The 17313-nt window shown below is 44.4% G+C and overlaps 2 protein-coding genes across 6 annotated transcripts in view; both read right to left on the reverse strand.

Annotated features, from left to right (window-relative positions):
• The window catches only part of LOC109875612 (methyltransferase 16, N6-methyladenosine), a 36182-nt gene extending 25131 nt beyond the window's left edge, over positions 1-11051 (reverse strand). The window contains exons 1-3 of one of the 3 annotated variants that reach the window (XM_020467984.2): positions 10931-11051; positions 10427-10564; positions 2743-2930 (exon numbers count right to left, since the gene is read on the reverse strand). In XM_020467984.2, the coding sequence (XP_020323573.1) occupies positions 2743-2930; positions 10427-10564; positions 10931-10965 (361 nt within the window). In that variant the 5' untranslated portion in view covers positions 10966-11051. Of the gene's footprint in view, positions 1-2742; positions 2931-10426; positions 10565-10827 lie in introns of all 3 variants that reach the window. The other 2 variants (XM_020467985.2, XM_020467986.2) reach the window with 2 other exon arrangements.
• Positions 11052-12721: 1670 nt separating this feature from the next.
• The window catches only part of LOC109875604 (lissencephaly-1 homolog A), an 87544-nt gene continuing 82952 nt past the window's right edge, over positions 12722-17313 (reverse strand). For all 3 annotated transcript variants that reach the window (XM_020467976.2, XM_020467973.2, XM_020467974.2), the window contains exon 11: positions 12722-16671. In XM_020467976.2, coding sequence (XP_020323565.1) covers positions 16598-16671 — 74 coding nt within the window. In that variant the 3' untranslated portion in view covers positions 12722-16597. The remainder of the gene's footprint in view (positions 16672-17313) is intronic.

Consider the following 17313-nt stretch of genomic DNA (forward strand, 5'->3'; position numbering starts at 1 on the left):
GAATCCAGTGGAGGTAAACCTTGGTGTTGAGTGATGATGAGAGATATTGTCTCTAGAAACATAATTGAAACCAGGTGATGTCACCGCATGTGTGGGTGGTGGAACTGAAAGGTTGGATAAGGTATAGTGAGCAGGTCTAGAGGCTCTACAGTGAAATAAGCAAATAAACACTAACCAGAACAGCAATGGACAAGGCATATTGACATTAAGGAGAGGCATGCTTCGTCGAGTGATCATAAGGGTCCAGTGAGTGGTGAGGTTGGTTGGGGTCACGGCGATTCAGACAGCTAGCCGGGCCATCGGTAGCAAGCTAGCATAGGATGGAGGTCTGTTTTTAGCCACCTTGTGCGTTTCTGTCGGTAGATTAGTGGGGTTCCGTGTGGTAGAGGGGATTAATCCAATTGGCAAAATAGTTATAGTGACCCAAGAAAAATTGTCCGATTCAGATAGCAGCCGATAAGACCGCTAACGATTAGCGGGCCGCAGATGGGCGTTCAGGTAACGTTGCGACGGAGGGGCCAGTTGGATAACTCCCTCTGGCAGATAACGTCGGTAGTCCAGTCGTGGAGGCCCGGTGGGGCTCTGCATCGGCAGTAAAATGGGTCCGGATAGGTGATTGTAGCCCAGTAGTGGCTGGAACTCTTCAACTGGCTAGCTCCGGAATAATTGATGTTTGCTCCAGGATCCAATAGTCACACGGATAGCAGCTCGCTAGCTGTGAGATCCAGATGTAAATGTCCAGAGCCTGCGGTCGAAATCCGGGGATATGGAGAGAAAAATAGGTCCGGTATGTTCTGGTCTGAGTCGCGTTGAACAAAACTGGCGATAGATTTTCGAGCTAAAGGATAGCTGATGACCACAAACCGTGGTTAGTTGAATACTAATGTTAGCCAGTAAACTGGCTAGCTTCTGGCTAGCTTCTATTGTGGATTTCAGATTTGAGGTAAATAATACTAAAATAATAATAATAATAATAATAATAAATAATAATAGGTGAGGCGGGTTGCAAGAGAGTGTTTTGAAGTTGTTTTTGGAAAAGAAAATATATAAAAGACATGCGAAGAAAGTTGTAAATATATATGGGACACGACAAGACGAGGACGTCTGACCAAGATTGCATAGCAGTAAGTTGCCATGATCAGATCATCCAGGTCTAACAGCGACCAGGGCCTCCAATCTACCCAACCACAGTGAGGTCCCCCTGGGGCAGTGGAGATGCCACCTCGCAGGTCAAGCTTTGGGAGAGAGTAATGCCCTGTGGCTATCCATCAGGAGAGTGACAGCTCCAATCAGCTTACAGAATGGACCAGGCACCAGGGTCACCAATCACTGACCTGTCCGTCTCTCTGAGGAGCTAAACTGACGAACACACATCACACTCTCTGATGGATAGAGCAGGAAACCAGCCATGACATGTGGATGGGGATTTGGCCAGTGATATCCAGTGGTCCCCAGAAAATAGATAGGCCTACAGTACATGTGGGATCCGAAGGTGGATGTGCTAACCATCATGCAGCCCCTCTCTGCCAGCCTCTGTGCCAGTCTGTGATGCACATGGGCAGTCAGCTGCCCTTGGACTAGTAAGAGTCAGCCTGTATTAAAAACATGTCTCAGAGTAGGAGTGCAGATCTAGGATCAGGTCCCCCCTGTAATTAAATTCATATTCATTATTTCATAAGGCAAAACTGATCCTATATCAGCACTCCTGTTCGACTTTGTGAAGATGTGTCCTGGGCTAGACCTGTGCCAGGTAGCCCCTCTCTGCCAGCCTCTCTGTCAGCCTGTAATGCTCAATGTCAGGCAGACGTTCTTATAGGTTGTCCCCCAAATAGCACCTTAAATAGCACACTACTAGCCATAGGCTTTGGTCAAATGTAATGCACTGGGACTCCTGAGTGGCGCAGCGGTCTAAGGTACTGCATCGCAGTGCTAGAGGCGTCGCTACAGACCCGGGTTCAATCCCAGGCTGTATCACAACGGGCTGCGATCGAGAGTCCCAAAGTGCAGCACACAACTGGCCCAGCATCATCCGAGTTAGGGGAGGGCTTTACTTGGCTCATCGCGCTCTAGCGACTCCTTGTGGCGGGGACGGGTGCCTGCAGACTGAGCTTGGTTGTCAGTTGAACATTGTTGCCTCCGACACATTGGTGTGGCTGACTTCCGGGTTAAGCGGGCGGGTGTGAAGAAGCGCGGTTTGGCTACTGCTGGAGGAATATCCCTTGAGCAAACAAACATGAAATAACTTGACCACTCTCCACTACTGATGTGATGTTTATATGGGATTTATTTAACTAGGCAAGTCAGTTAAGAACAAAATCTTAATTTCAACGACGGCCTAGTGGGTTAACTGCCTTGTTCAGGGGCAGAAAGACAGATTTTTTTTACCTTGTCAGCTCGGGGATTCAGTCTAGCAAACTTTCGGTAACTGGCCCAACACTCTAACCACTAGGCTACCTGCCGCCCCAATGGGAGTTTATTCATGCCATTTAGCATCGAGGATATTTGTGCTCTATCTATATAGACAGGTGAGAAACCAACTGTCTAATTTACTAAGAACCAGTGGAGGGATTAAAGGGCCAGGCCTTATAAAACCAATCTATTCCTCTACAGAAACAGGACATAGGACTGGTGGTAAAAAGGCATCCTAGCAATGATAGCTGAAACAAGATGGATGGTTAATTTCAAAGAGATCAAGGGAGAGGGGCTATATTTAGTAGGGGTTATCAGAGGTCAGAACTGTACCGATATCGATGCCCCTGCGTGGTTCCCCTTGGCCTCCGATCAGGTCCTCCACCCAGTGGATGTAGTTGAGTCTGAGAGGCACAGTGGGGATGAGACGCTCCAGAGGGATGTCTATGGTCAGCCCAAAGTCTTCCTTCAGCAGGGTACAGGTCAGGGCTCGCACCGCCTCTGGCTCCTTGAAGTTCAGCCTGCACGAGGGGGAGGGGCAACAGATGTAGTTACAATGCTAAAGTAACTAAACCATAACTACACAGGTAAAAGAAAAACAAGTAACTACACCATAAACCCAGACCTTAACACATTTATTGTAAACTCACAAAGAGCTAACTAACTAAGAAACCCTAAATTAAATGGCAAATCAATTCTACCCCACCCTTCTGCTTCTCCTAAAGACCACCCTGCCACGGCTGCTTCTCCTAAAGACCACCCTGCCACGGCTGCTTCTCCTAAAGACCACCCTGCCACGGCTGCTTCTCCTAAAGACCACCCTGGCACGGCTGCTTCTCCTAAAGACCACCCTGGCACGGCTGCTTCTCCTAAAGACCACCCTGCCACTGCTGCTTCTCCTAAAGACCACCCTTCCAGGCTGACACCATGTCACATAAACCGCCCCTCTTCCAGGCAGCCCTCGACTACATTCCCCCCTTCCCTTCCTGAGCAGCCCAGTGCTCCATATCTCCCATTCCCCCTCATTACTGCTCATCACACGTCAACCACCACGATGTGACCCGTCAACAAATTAAATGAGCTTATCAATTTACACTTCTTCGCTAATGATATAGAAATCATATTTTCCAGCATTAAAACAGACCCACACACCTCTCGCTCTACATTTTTTATGATATCCATTGTCTTGAAAGCACGTTTTGTGTTTGAGAAACAACACAAAATAATTTGGGGGTTTGAGAGACAAAGAGAGTAGGACAGATAGAGCAAGATGTGTGTAATTAACCAGTCTGTGTGCTGCATTCACACCTCTAGACAGCAATTAGACACCTCCTGGTGATAGGAGCGTCTGGCACCTCCTAGCTGGGTTCGGGGGGCGAGATGGAGAGCCTATTCACCACAGCTACAGCAAAGAGGAGAGACTTTCACTGATGAAGAGCGTGACTATAGAGAGAGGATGAGTTAGACTACGTGCCTATGGGGGAAAGTGTAATTTATCTAGTACAATGTGACAGACTGGGGTTCGAACCCGTGTCCCTGAAGACTGTGTTAGCCCACTGAGTTAAATCCTAGGCATTGGCTACGGTAGTCGTCAGGTTTCACAGTTTCTCTTCTTAGAAGCAGTCAGATGATCAATATGCAGAGAACGAGGCCGTTCAGAGCCTGCCTGCCCAGCCTTCTATTTTTAGACCGTAATGGGTGTGTGCGCGTGCGAATGTACTGCAGAGCACTGCAACGCCAGATCTCTATGGCAACCACCCCGGACCACCGGCACACACAGGCAGTAAAGCACACGTAAATCCAGCCACGCTGGAGCAATATGGCTGATACCGGAAGAAGCGTGAACGTGCACGAGACGCACATTGTAGGGTGGACGTTTGTGTGCCAGACGATGGACGGTGTGGGACATGGGACAAACCAGTGGCAGTATAAACCACGTTTATGAGAGAATTCATGTTGTCTGTGTTAAAGTGCTACAGGAATAAGGTGAATGAGGGGAATTTTGATGTAGAGGACTCAGGTGGAATGATAAGGGCGGTAAGAAGCCTACGGGAACCTGACTTAATGAAAGCAGAGTAAGGTTGTGAGGGGGACAAAGGTTGAGATCTGTTGTTAGGAGGGTTGTGGGCTGTGGTAGGGTTGTGGTGGGTGAGTACACAGGGAGTTCTGGTCTCCAAACTACCTGGGCAGAGGCATACTCAGCAGTTTCCCTCTGCATTTGGAAAAACAATAGTGAGGACAAAGAGAAAGAGGACAAAGAGAAAGACAGGGAATACAGCAATTAGAAAGTGGGGGTGAGAGCAAAATATCAGCAGATGGAACAAAAGAATGTGACCTCATGAGAGATGAGGGAAGTGAAACTGATGAGCATGAGAACAGTCCTAGTGCAGTGAGATGAACAAATCTATTTCTATCAAGGGAACTGCTGCAGCTAAAGAAGCCAGAAGCACAGTAAGCCCCCACATCTCCCCCCTCCACTGGCGTAGTCCATCAGCACAGATAGAGATGGAGAGGTGACCTTCAGGTCAAACTCATTTTAATTCTGAATGCACAGGATAATTTTTTGGCAGATTAGCAGCTCCATTTCCCACATCAGGTTATTGTTCACTGCACTGAACACAACATGTATTGATTGTTCCTGACGCAGAGGTGAAGCCAAGACTAGGAGAGCTCCACTTTAAATGAAGGAGGAACTTATGTAGAAGAGCTCATCAGGTATAAAACATTTTTTTTTTTAGTGCCACTAAGTTAAATGCAAAGGAGAAGCTGAAGCCATTCAAAGAAACCACATTTATCCTCAGTAAAGAGCTCAGCCCGAATCAAAGTCCATGCTGATCAGGGACTCTCATTGGTTAACAAGCGAAGCAATCAGAATGGTCCTGGTAATCAGTTGGCCGTAATCAGAAACCCAGTCAACCAATCAGGGAGATTGAGGTGATTTAGCCCACTTCCACAATATAAGCTACCCATCTAGTGCCTTCAGATCTGCAAGCTTAGCATACACAAAAGATGTACAGTGCCTTCAGACAGTGTTGTTACAGCCTGAATTCAAAATGGATTCAAATTATAATTTCTCACATATCTCCACACACTACCCCTTAAAGACAAAGTGAAAACACGTTAATAAATGTTTGCTTAAATTATTGAAAATAAATACAGAAATATCGAATTTGCATAAGTATTCACACCCGAGCGGCAATTCCAACTTGGAGTCTTTTGGGGTAAGTCTAAAAGCGTTGCACCCCCCAAAAAAAAGCTTATTATTCATAAAACAAGTTGATTGTCAATCATTGCTAGACATACATTTTCCAGTCTAGCCATAGATTTTCAAATTCCACTTCGACATTATGGGGTATTTGTGTCACTAATCTACACACATCTCAATTGAATACATTTTAAATTCAGGCTGTAACAAAATGTGTAGAAAGTAAAGGGGTGTGAATACTTTCTAAAGGCACTGTATATGGTCTAGCCAGGGCACTCGTTTTCAGACTGATATCTCTCCCTTCACCACCTCCTCCTGCCTTCTACGATGGTAACAATGCAAGCAGAGCACCAGGAAGGAAACCACTGAGATGGAAAGTTCCGTTGTTCCATTTATTAAAGGAAGACTGGAAAAAAACTCCACGCACCAGGGATGGTTTCTCTGCTGGTAATATCTGCACCCCCAAAAACGATGACAGCCAAATTAAATGTCATCCAGATTGTTACATTTTTTATGCCCTGCCGTGACATCATGGGTCGTCAGCCAGCCAGAGACAGCCGCGATGAAATGCCTGGGCTGGGTCATCTCTCTGGTTCATGCTTCCTAATCCCACCTCTCTGCCATTCAGTCCTCGCTCTCTCCATCTCTTACATCGCTCTCCCTCCTTGACGAGAACCGCCGCAAATATATCTTACTTTCAATTCTAAAGGCTAATTCTCTCTCATCCATCTCGTCAAACTTCTCTCAATCACATACCTCTCCTCTATCTTTCAGTCTCCGCCAGCTCCAGTGGGGCTCAGTGAGTGAGAGGAGACTGGTTTATTCATCTCCTAGAGGGATTGGTCGTCTCCTCGTCGTCTCCCCAAGATAACTCTGATCCACTGAATCAATGGCTGCTCAAGTACTCAACTAAGGCTACTTACTTACCAGATTAATACACCACAAATACAGAAGTATGCTAATCCAACCACTTGCCTGGTGGCAGAAGGGGATCCTAAATCACTGGCAAAGAGGAAAATATCCATAGACAAGATTTGCCAAGCAGTGGACTAATCTTGAAGTTCCCTTGAAGCTTTAAATTGTGTTCACACTAGTGTAAGAGCTGCAGGGAGACATCAGTGCTGGATTGTAGGGATATTCAGGATGAAGACTTGTCTCACTGGTAGGTCTGTGTTCAGTTTACGGATCTTGCACTTTTGGGACTACTGCATTTGTTCCATTGCACCAGGCAAGCTCAATCAAGCGCTGCTGAAATATTTGAAAGAAAACAAATAATATTTTAACCCAGGCAGGTCTGGTAGTGAGCAAACTCTAGAGAAAGAGGTTGTGTTGTCTCCCACAGTCGGTCATTCTGTCCATCAGTGAGTCACGTATGGTAATGGAGCTCTTTCTGTCTATCCTTCTGTCAGCGAGTCATGTACTGTATAGTAATGATTCTCTCTTCTGTAATTACCACCTGGCTGCTGCAGATGGACATCAAGCACATTTAAACAGCTCTCCTCTGCCTCACTGCTCACCCACAAAGTCACGTAACAGCCACGCCAGACAACTGATAAACTAACTAGCTCACACACACTCTGCACATTCACAATGAAAATACCCACAGCCCACGCCAATATGTTTCATATAATATGTTTTCACAGTAGATGCTTGCACCTGGTGGTGACATCGGCATGTCTGTCTACATTCATTTGCATTTACACAATGTAATTTTCACACTGAGCAGACGGTTGTCAATTTCAACACAAAGACGAGGCTGGATCATTTCCAGCGTACAAACGAGAGGGGTATACACACGAGCATGGGGGGGTGGGGGGTATCCACCAACTAATTGGAGTGGTGCTGGACAGGCTAGTCCAGGGGCAGTTTGGGCCTTCAGTCTGTCATTAGAAGGAATCAAAAGAGAGGCCGGCTACACAGGACACTTTTCATCCTCTACCATCAAACAGAGACCGCACAGTCAGTAGATAGATAGAGAAAAATAGAGGAGAGGGGGATGAAGGAAGAAGAGAGTGAGCAAGACAGAAATAAGGCAGAGAAAAAAGAAGCAGAGATGAAGGAAAGGACAGAGACGAGAGAGAGGTATAGAAAGAATAGAAGAGCAAGAGAGATGTGTTTTATTTGGCTCCGTCAGCTCCAGGTGTAACGATGACCTCGCAGTTGAGTTGATGTCAAAAACAAAATTATCCCAACAGCCTCCCTCTCTTTCTTTGTTCTCCTGCTCAGCTGTCAGGTCTTTCGCTCTACTGCACCTGGCTGCCTATCCAGCCATAATAACCTCTCCTGCAGACACAAGTGAAGGCAATACTGGTCGACCAGGACGTCTTTCAATCGCGCCTCTAAGCTTCTTGATGCAATACTTTATTTAGTCTTGTAAATTAAAAGAAATTATTGAAATTGGTTTCTCATACACCCTCACAACTCTATTCCAAATCAAATGCTGTTTTTTTTGCAACATAATCAGAACAAAGGTGATCTATACTGTCCCAGAACAGAACTGTTATTTTAAAAGCATGGGAACCAGTTAATAATGTTATTTTATGTTCCAGGTGCAACAAAGTACCTATGAAAAGCTCTCACTCTGTCACCCAGAAACTTATTCCAGCGTGTGCCTGCCAGCTGAAAAGCTTTTGCCAGTGGGTGCACACATAGGCAACCTGCCTCTCTCCCTCCAAAGCATAGTCTGGTGACGCTTTGCGCACACACACAAGCTTTTTAGCTAGCTAGCTAGCTAGCTGCTCTAACGTTAAGCCAACTCTAAAGTTCAAAGACATTCAAAGTTCCTCAATAGAAGCCACTCCTCTATAGGTATGATTCTGTGGGCCTAATTCAGATAATGCATGCCATAACAAGATACCCAGAGCTTCAAAGCAAGCCTCGTCCTCCATCCTCTCTCGCCAAACAACATTTCTGTTGCATCTCGCGCCCTACACTCGCCTGTCCAATGCATGTAAATAGCTTCCCTGCACTGACTGGTAAAGTAATCTAACATTTTTTTGTTGTTGATTTCAAAGCTTTAAAAAGGAACAGAAAGGAATGATATAAACCATTTGTTTTTTTGTTGGTTCAAACAGGTTCAGAACTTCATTTTGCTGGTCGGAACAGTGGAACGTAACGAAATAAGGGTTCTGTTAAGATTGGACAATTATTTCAGTTCCAACCCCTGACTGTCTTGACTTCAGCAGCCAGCATGTTTGTTTTTCCCACAACCAGGAGGGGGTAAATCACACAAATGCACACCACGATGTGATGATATGTGACAGGACTCACAATCACACAATATTCCCCCTTGTCAGTTCTGTGAGAGAAATCTCTCTCAAGCCTTTGTGCTGTGAAGAACAGTTATGACAATCTTGACAGTAGAAATGTGATCTGAAAAGCAACTCAGGGAGCTAGAAAGCAGCACCAAAGCTCTCTGCATCTCCACATCCATCTAGGCTCCCTCTCGCTCATTCGCTCTCTGTCCCTTCCCTCCCACTACTTCCATCCCCACCTCTCTTTCTCCTACTCTCTGCATATTTCATATCCCTGTATGTCCCAATTACTGGCTGGCAGACCCTGTCTTCCAGTTAGTGGCTCAGGAAGAATTGAGACTGCCTTCCTCCCTCCCCAGGCTCTGTGTCCCATAACCCCCCACTCTGCAGCTCCCAGTCCCTCTCCAGCCCTGGTTCACAACTTCCCACTCCTCCCCATCAGAGCTGAGATTCTGTCTGTAGTGCATACATTAATCATGAGTCATCCTTTTTCTTCCTCTGTATCTGATGAACCTCACAAGCAACCACAGGCATTTTCCTAAACCCTGCTCCAATAGAGATCAGGGAAGCTAGTGTCTATGGGTAATGTCTAACTTAACGATAGCACCAACATGGCCAGGTTACTAATCATCATGGTTGTCAGCAATGACGCCCGTTAAGGTCATCTTGTCTAAAAACTGAACACCTAAAGTCACCTCACCTCCTCCCCATACCCCATCAGTTCCCAACACTCTAGCACTCAGACATCCAATCATAACGGTCAGCTCAATGGGACGGACACTGGGCGATGTGTCCCTGCAGAGGCATTGATTGATCCCTGCCCAAATCCAGAGACCCCATTCCCTCCAAAAGAGGAAGGGAGAAAACCACCACAACACCATAAAAAAGGATGAGAGGAAAATCAAAGAGTCTTTGATGCCTCTCTCCTGCTAAGTCTCTGAACCTCCTACTGGGAGTTCAGGTAACATAGTGAGGACACACACACACACACACACTGGTGAGAAAGCTACAGTAATGAGAGAAGATGCTGGGAAGTTGGCAGCACTTTTCACTCAAGGACAAAAAAAATAATCATCCTGCCACACAAATGGGTTTTACTGGTGTGACAAAATCAATAGTGGCACAAAATGGCACTCAGTCGTAGATAACTTGTCAACAGCCTACAGCAGTAGTTCCCAACTCCCGTACCTCCAACAGCACATTTTTGTTGTTGCCCCTGACAAACATACCAGATTCAACTCATTGATGGCCTGATGATTAGTTGAAAAGTTAACTTATCACGGTGTGTTTGTCAGGGGCTGTTGATGGGATATTAAATAAAAGGTTAAATAAATAAATATATATTCGAGGACCGGAGTTGGGAACCACTGGCCCACAGCATATGTACTGGGGCGTATTCATTACGCCGTTTTTGTTGAAAAACGTTTTTCTAAATGGATACAACCGCAAAGGACCTATCTGCATTTGTCAAATAGAATTATCGTGTTGCTGTTTGCTTCCGTTTGGTTCTTAAAAGGTCAACGATGTCAGTAGCTAATGAATACGTCCCTGTACTCACATAGCTCTGCCTGCCAGGTTGGTGTGGACATGCTGCTCGAAGTCTGGATACTTGGAGGCCAAGTAGGCAAAATCCGGAGGCTTGTCTTTGTAGCGGTTCCGCGGGTGCATTGATTTGTTCAGTGACATTCTCACCTCACTGTGGAAGGAAGGACACAGCTGTATTTACACCAGTAACTCGTCAAAGGGTTGGAATGCTAACAAGTTAGCTAACTGACGTAGATGCGTGTAAAAGCATACAAAGATAACGCTATGTGGGTATTAGCTAGCTTGTTAGCAAACAACAGGCATTCATCAGTAAACTGCAAGCTAGCTAACGTTAGCTAAAGCACATTTCAAATCCATGTTGCCTGTCAACAAAATGGCTAGCTAGACCTCTCTAAACGAGATGCGCTAGCTAACCTCTTGTTTTGGTGATTTGAGTACCTGAAATATTCGCTCGGAATATATTCTAAAAGTTTGAAAATTTCAACAGTTGTCTTGCACACACGAGCAGAGAACTCACGTTAGACTTGCGTAAACGTTTAGACCGCATTTCATCCGGAATGGTGGATGAAGTCACAACTCTGCGCCGAGACATTGGTGACGTCAATATTCCGCGCATTTTTTGAAACAATACCAAAGACACATTTTGAAGTGTCAGTGCTTTCAAGGATCCTTGGGACGTCCCTACCCTAAATCAATAATCTAACTTCTTACCTAACCATGTTAAATTTCAACTTCAATGTGTAGGATCCCAGATAGCACAGACCTTTTGAAGTCTGACAGGCTGAGGCTACATACGAAAGTTTGTGGACATCCCTCCAAGATTTGGCTATTTCAGCCACACCCGTTGGTGACAGGTGTATAAAATCGAGCACACAGCCATGCAATCCCCATAGACAAACATTGGCAGTAGAATGGCCTATACTGAAAGCTCTGTGACTTTCAACGTGGCACCATCATAGGATGCCACCTTTCCAACATGTCAGCACATCAAATTTCAGCTAGAGCTGCCCAAATAAACTGTAAGTACAGTTATTGTGAATTGGAAACATCTAGGAGCAACAATGTCTCAGCCATGAAGTGGTAGCCCACACAAGTTCATAGAACAGCATCACTGAGTGCTGAAGTGTAGAGTGTAAAAATCTTATGTCCTCAGTTACAACACTCACTACAGAGTTCCAAATTGCCTCTGGAAGCAATGTCAGCACAATAACTGTTAGCCAGGAGCTTCATGAAATGGGTTTCCATGGATGAGCAGCCGCACACAAGCACAACAGTTTGGGAAGGCACTTTTGTGTTTCATGTCAATGCCCCCATGCACAAAGCAAGGTCAATACAGAAATGGTTGGTCGAGATTGATGTGGAAGATCTTGACTGGCCTGCACAGAGCCCTGACCTCATCTCCATCGAACACCTTCGGGATGAACTGGAGCCAGGCCCAACCTCACTAATGCTCATGGCTGAACGGAAGCAAGTCCCCGCAGCAATGTTCCAAAACCTAGTGGAAAGCCTTCCCGGACGAATGGAGGCTGTTATAACAGGACAGGGGGAACCAACTCCATATTAATTCCCATGATTTTGGAATGAGATGTTCGACGAGCAGGTGTCCACATACTCTTGGCCATGTGTGTCATCAGTAGTATTCAGGCAGCAATTTTATACATGATCTCGAGTGTGTGGTTGATTGATTTATTATTCACATACAAATTGTGCTTCCTTAAACTTGAATTCATTTTGAAGCAGATGGCAACATGGCAATTGTACACCTCACCCACCCAATCAAACATTGCAAAGGGGCTACAGTACAACAGATGTTAACACTTGCTCAAATGTATCCAAGTAAATTAACTATTGCTTGAGCGAATATACTTTTGAGTCATAGCCTAAACTACTCATGATTCATCTGTGCCCAGAGCTGCATTTTAAGCTTCACCTATTATTTTCAATATTAATGTAAAATGTCAATAATATTCTGTTCCAAGTATGGTTTCCATCATCGCCAGGCATTCCTCACAGCTGTGAACGTTAATGAATCCCTCCCATTATATTAATACTTAATATACACAGTATACAATGTAATTATGAACATTTAATGATTAATGTCAATAGCCCTAGTCTGGCTCATTATTGACCTAAGAAAAAAAACACCATGCAGTCACTGAAGAAAATCATGAAATGTTTAGACACGCCATCAATGAAACCTTTAGCTCAAAATCAGTAAATTCCTGTGTGAACTTGCTATAGACATGTAATATGGCACGCTGTGCATGTTCTTTGAGAACCCCCCTCCAACCCAATAAAAGGACAACAGTCACAGATATTTGTTTAATGTTGCAAACAATAATGACATCCAGATGTTAACAATTTTGCTGAACGTGAGAAAGACCATGAAAGCAAAACAATAAATCCTGTTAAAGGTGTGAAGAAGTCTGAAGCCCTCAATCTATTCACAAGGCAGATCATAGCAGACAGATGGACTTGAGACTGGGGGAAAGGACCAACAGACAGTGAAAAGCTTGTCTGCCAGTCCCTCTGATCCACCTAGCCAGTGCAGCATAGGGATTGCTTGGGACCTGCAAATGGCAAAAAGTGATTTATTTTCACAGGGTAGGTACAACAGCACAGTTATATAAAGCATTCATTCGATAACTATATTACAAGAAGAGACACATTCTCCCTCCCAACAATTTGTTTATAGACCTTTCTTATCCAACCCAAGAAAGGGAAAAAGTTGACAACAAGAGACAAATCTAATATCCATTTAGGTTCACTTCAGGCCTGGTTTAGAATTAACACCCAAGGATCCCGATATTATAATTCTGAATTTAGCCAATCAAAGAGAAAAATCGTCTTAAATCAGGAAGCTAACAGTCTAGCATCGAGAACAGAACAGATCAGGACATCTGAATGCTGAAGCTACACCAGAATGTCCTACTAGATATTTTTTTGGGCTTCAGCTAAAACACGTTTTATGGTGCATCAGCACCACCATGTCCAATTTTCCTATCGATTGCTGGTGTATGGAGTAACGCACGCCGACTCTCCAATCAGTCTCCCACTGACTGACAGAAAGCAGCTTGGAGAAAGACCAGTCTGGGTCTGACTAAATGCATATGGAAGCCTCTAGTCCAGAAGAGGCAAAAGTGGTATTCTCTCATTGAGAAGATTATTTTCTCTTAGAACATCTTTAGTCTGCCGCAATCCCATCACATATAGAGGAAGGAGCCAGTTCATTAATTTACAGACCTGTCCTCCTAACAGCAACAAAAAACCACATTAAGTACAGAGCAGTCTGTCTGCAGACATCATGCCAGCTTGAGCTGACCTGTCTGGTAGAGTCTGTCTGGTGTCTTTGAAAAGTCAATATTCAAAATACACCGTATACATAGAAACTACACACCTGCTTACTGGTAAGACACAGGAGGGATACAATCCTTTCTCATAAGAGATAGAGTTCTCTTATTCTACTTCTCGCTCTTTTAACAGTATATCATTTGTCAAATGGACCAATTAGCATTTGGCAGTTTAGCGGGGTGGCCTGTGGCTGATTGAGTCTGCGTCTGAAATACACTACTTTTTAGGGAATTAGGGTGCCATTTCAGACTCGGCCTGAGTGTTCAGTGGCTTACATCACAGCTCTTGAACCAGAAAGGCCCACCAAACCAGAGAGCTCAGCCCCTGGTACAACAGGGGTACATGAAGCAGTTCTATTGTTGACAGGTCAAACTAGCCACTATGAGGGTTCAAAGGTCAGCAGCTAGCTACATCCAAAACAAACACACACAGGAAGAGGAACAGGAAGATATTCAGCAAAGAAGCTTAAGATAAGATCAGTTAAGCAAGTGGAATTCTTTATTATAGAAATTCATCAAAGGAAAAAGGCTGATAAAAAAAAATTAAGTATTTTTAAATTTCTTACATCTTCGATCATCAGTCCAACAAAGGACCAAAGATCTAAAGAAAAGCAGGGAAGTGCCAGACAATAGGATTTTCCCTCACCTGCTGCAGCGTAAGCAGCAGCAAGATGTAATTTTTTTTAAGGGAAATGGAGGGATTTGGTTTTCATTTTGTTCAGCCTCCAAGCTCATAAAATGAACAGAATATGATGATCTGCCTGCCACCCAGGAGACGACTGCAATGTGTTAGTCGGCCTGTGGAATTTCACCTCGAGAGCTCTTCACTAGGAGTCTAAGCACTCTTCTGGGCACAAACGCAGCCTAGGAAGCCTAGCCCAAGACCAAAGCCAAGGCCGGTCTGTGGGAAGGGAGCTGCTTTAAGTAGGCTTAGGGGTTACGATCCCTTTACAAGAACTACCATCAGACCGCTCTACTGTACAACGAACACAAGCATTCATTAGCATGTCTACTACTAGCATTTTATTTCATCATCAATTGAATGAATCACCCCAACAGTTCACCAGTCAGTTTGGTGGAAACAGATTTGGACACTTCCCTACAGCTCAGTAAAATAACATGTATTTTGCCCCCCACAGAAACAGCTTTATTACCTCTCAACCATTTCTCCCCCCCCCCCCCGGAGAGATCTTTTGCACATCCCAAAACATACCTGAGGGGCAACTGACTCCTTGTCATGCTATGACATTCCGACTCATTCGAAACTTGCATATTTCATCCAAAACTAAGGCTTAAGCTTACCCTCCCTAATTTACACAGCCCATAGACACAAGCAGCACAAGACAATGGCCAACTGAGCATCAAATCACTTACATGATTCCTATAGTATAACAGACAACCCAGCAGACACCAGATTCGTCAAATGGTTTGAAAAAGGGAGAGTTCAGTTGAGTCCAATGGAAAATCACTCAGGTTAGACTTGGGATGTCAATGAGCCATCTTACAGAGGGAGGGAGACACCTAAAGATTATTTTCAAGTGAATTGAAATTAAAAGAGGTGATCCCTGATGTCTGCTGCTAAAGGGCCAAGTGCTAGAGAAAAGCTGAGAAGCTCGCCTTATCAGTTGCGGCCAACCGTAAGGCCCAGTACCGGGGCGAACAGACAGGGGGCAGCTTATCAGGGAGGAGTAACCTCACGCTATCGTCTCACATAGCTTTCAGGTTGGCATTTAGGCTTACAGTCCACTGAGTTTAGCCTAAATGCTAACCAACGGAAATAAGGGCACCATCTGCACAGCATAGCCAGGTTAATTCATTGAGATGCCAAAACAGAAATGTTATCCGATTCAATAAACGTGAAGCAGAACACATTTATTGTATAGGATAATTGTACGTTTTTCTACTAAGTTTAGTACACGTCATGACAAGAGTAAAAAGCTGTTTTGTTTTCTCAAACCCCCAGCTGTCCAAAGATACAGTTTGAAACATTTGTATATGCAGCAATTAATATATTCACTAGTTCCACATGAAGAGAAATGGTATGCACACTTCAGAAGTGAAGTTACAAAGCTACAGATTATTCCAATAACCCCCCCCCCCCCCAAACCGACAATCTCATATCCTCCGGCATCAAGGGATTATACTTTTCCTTTTGTCGTTTCCCCACCCCCTCAAAAACATCACCAACAGAGACTACAACAGTGAAAAGGAGAGAAAAAAATATATAAAAATAAAATAGGCAGACAAAAAGAAATATGACATGTAAAGAAACGTGTTTTAAATTATCAGTTTTAGTGCCCTACATTTTACACCCAGTCAAAGAGTGTATCCCAAATGGCACCCTATTCCCTGTATAGAGCACTACTTTTTAACAGGGCACAAGGGCCCTGGCCATCAGTAATTGCACCACATAGGGAGCCATTTGTGACACACAAAGAAACATCTGCCTTCAGTAAGTAGGTAGGTAAGGCTGCCTGTGACAGACAGCCCCGCCCATGTTAAACCTATGGTACTTCTAGACAACGTTATCATGTAAATTTACAGTATACAATTTTGTATTCATCATCACCATGCAATACTTTTTTTTGCTGTGCAACATTTAATAGCTCAATCTACATCCAGAATAATGTACATAAAAGGACCATAGTTATTGGACCAGAGAGCGTTATGACAGGATAAGGAATTAACCATGGTGTGTGTGTGTAGCCAGAGGAGATGAAGGAGACTGTGGGAGGTGAGGTGGGGTGGGGTGCAGGGGGGTGGAAAGAGGCCTAGAGGGGTGGAGTGGGAGGAGAGGGGGTGGTGGTGGTCTGATCTGCTCAGGTCTGATCGGATCAGCGACACTCCCACACTTTAACTGTTTGATCTACGCTTCCGGTGACGACGTACGGAGCATTCTTGTGGAAATCTGAGAGGAGAGGAGAAAGGGCATTAGTACAAAGGAAGAGTAGATAGGTTATTCATCATAAACCTATATTCCATTTAACATTATGACCTGAATATATAGATACACAGTGGGACAAAAAAGTATTTAGTCAGCCACCAATTGTGCAAGTTCTCCCACTTAAAAAGATGAGGCCTGTAATTTGCATCATTAGGTACACTTCAACTATATGACAGACAAAAGGAGAAAAAAAAAAATCCAGAAAATCACATTGTAGGATTTAATGAATTTATTTGTAAATTATGGTGGAAAGTAAGTATTTGGTCAATACAAAAGTGTATCAATATTTTGTCATTGCTAACAAAGGGTATATAACAGAGGTCAAACGTTTTCTGTAAGTCTTCACAAGGTTTTCACACACTGTTGCTGGTATTTTGGCCCATTCCTCCATGCAGATCTCCTCTCGAGCAGTGATGTTTTGGGGCTGTTGCTGGGCAACACAGACTTTCAACTCCCTCCAAAGATTTTCTATGGGGTTGAGATCTGGAGACTGGCTAGGCCACTCCAGGACCTTGAAATGCTTCTTACGAAGCACATCCTTCATTGCCCGGGCGGTGTGTTTGGGATCATTGTCATGCTGAAAGACCCAGCCACGTTTCATCTTCA

The sequence above is a fragment of the Oncorhynchus kisutch genome, linkage group LG18 (assembly GCF_002021735.2).
Source record: "Oncorhynchus kisutch isolate 150728-3 linkage group LG18, Okis_V2, whole genome shotgun sequence".
Taxonomy (NCBI): Eukaryota; Metazoa; Chordata; class Actinopteri; order Salmoniformes; family Salmonidae; genus Oncorhynchus; species Oncorhynchus kisutch.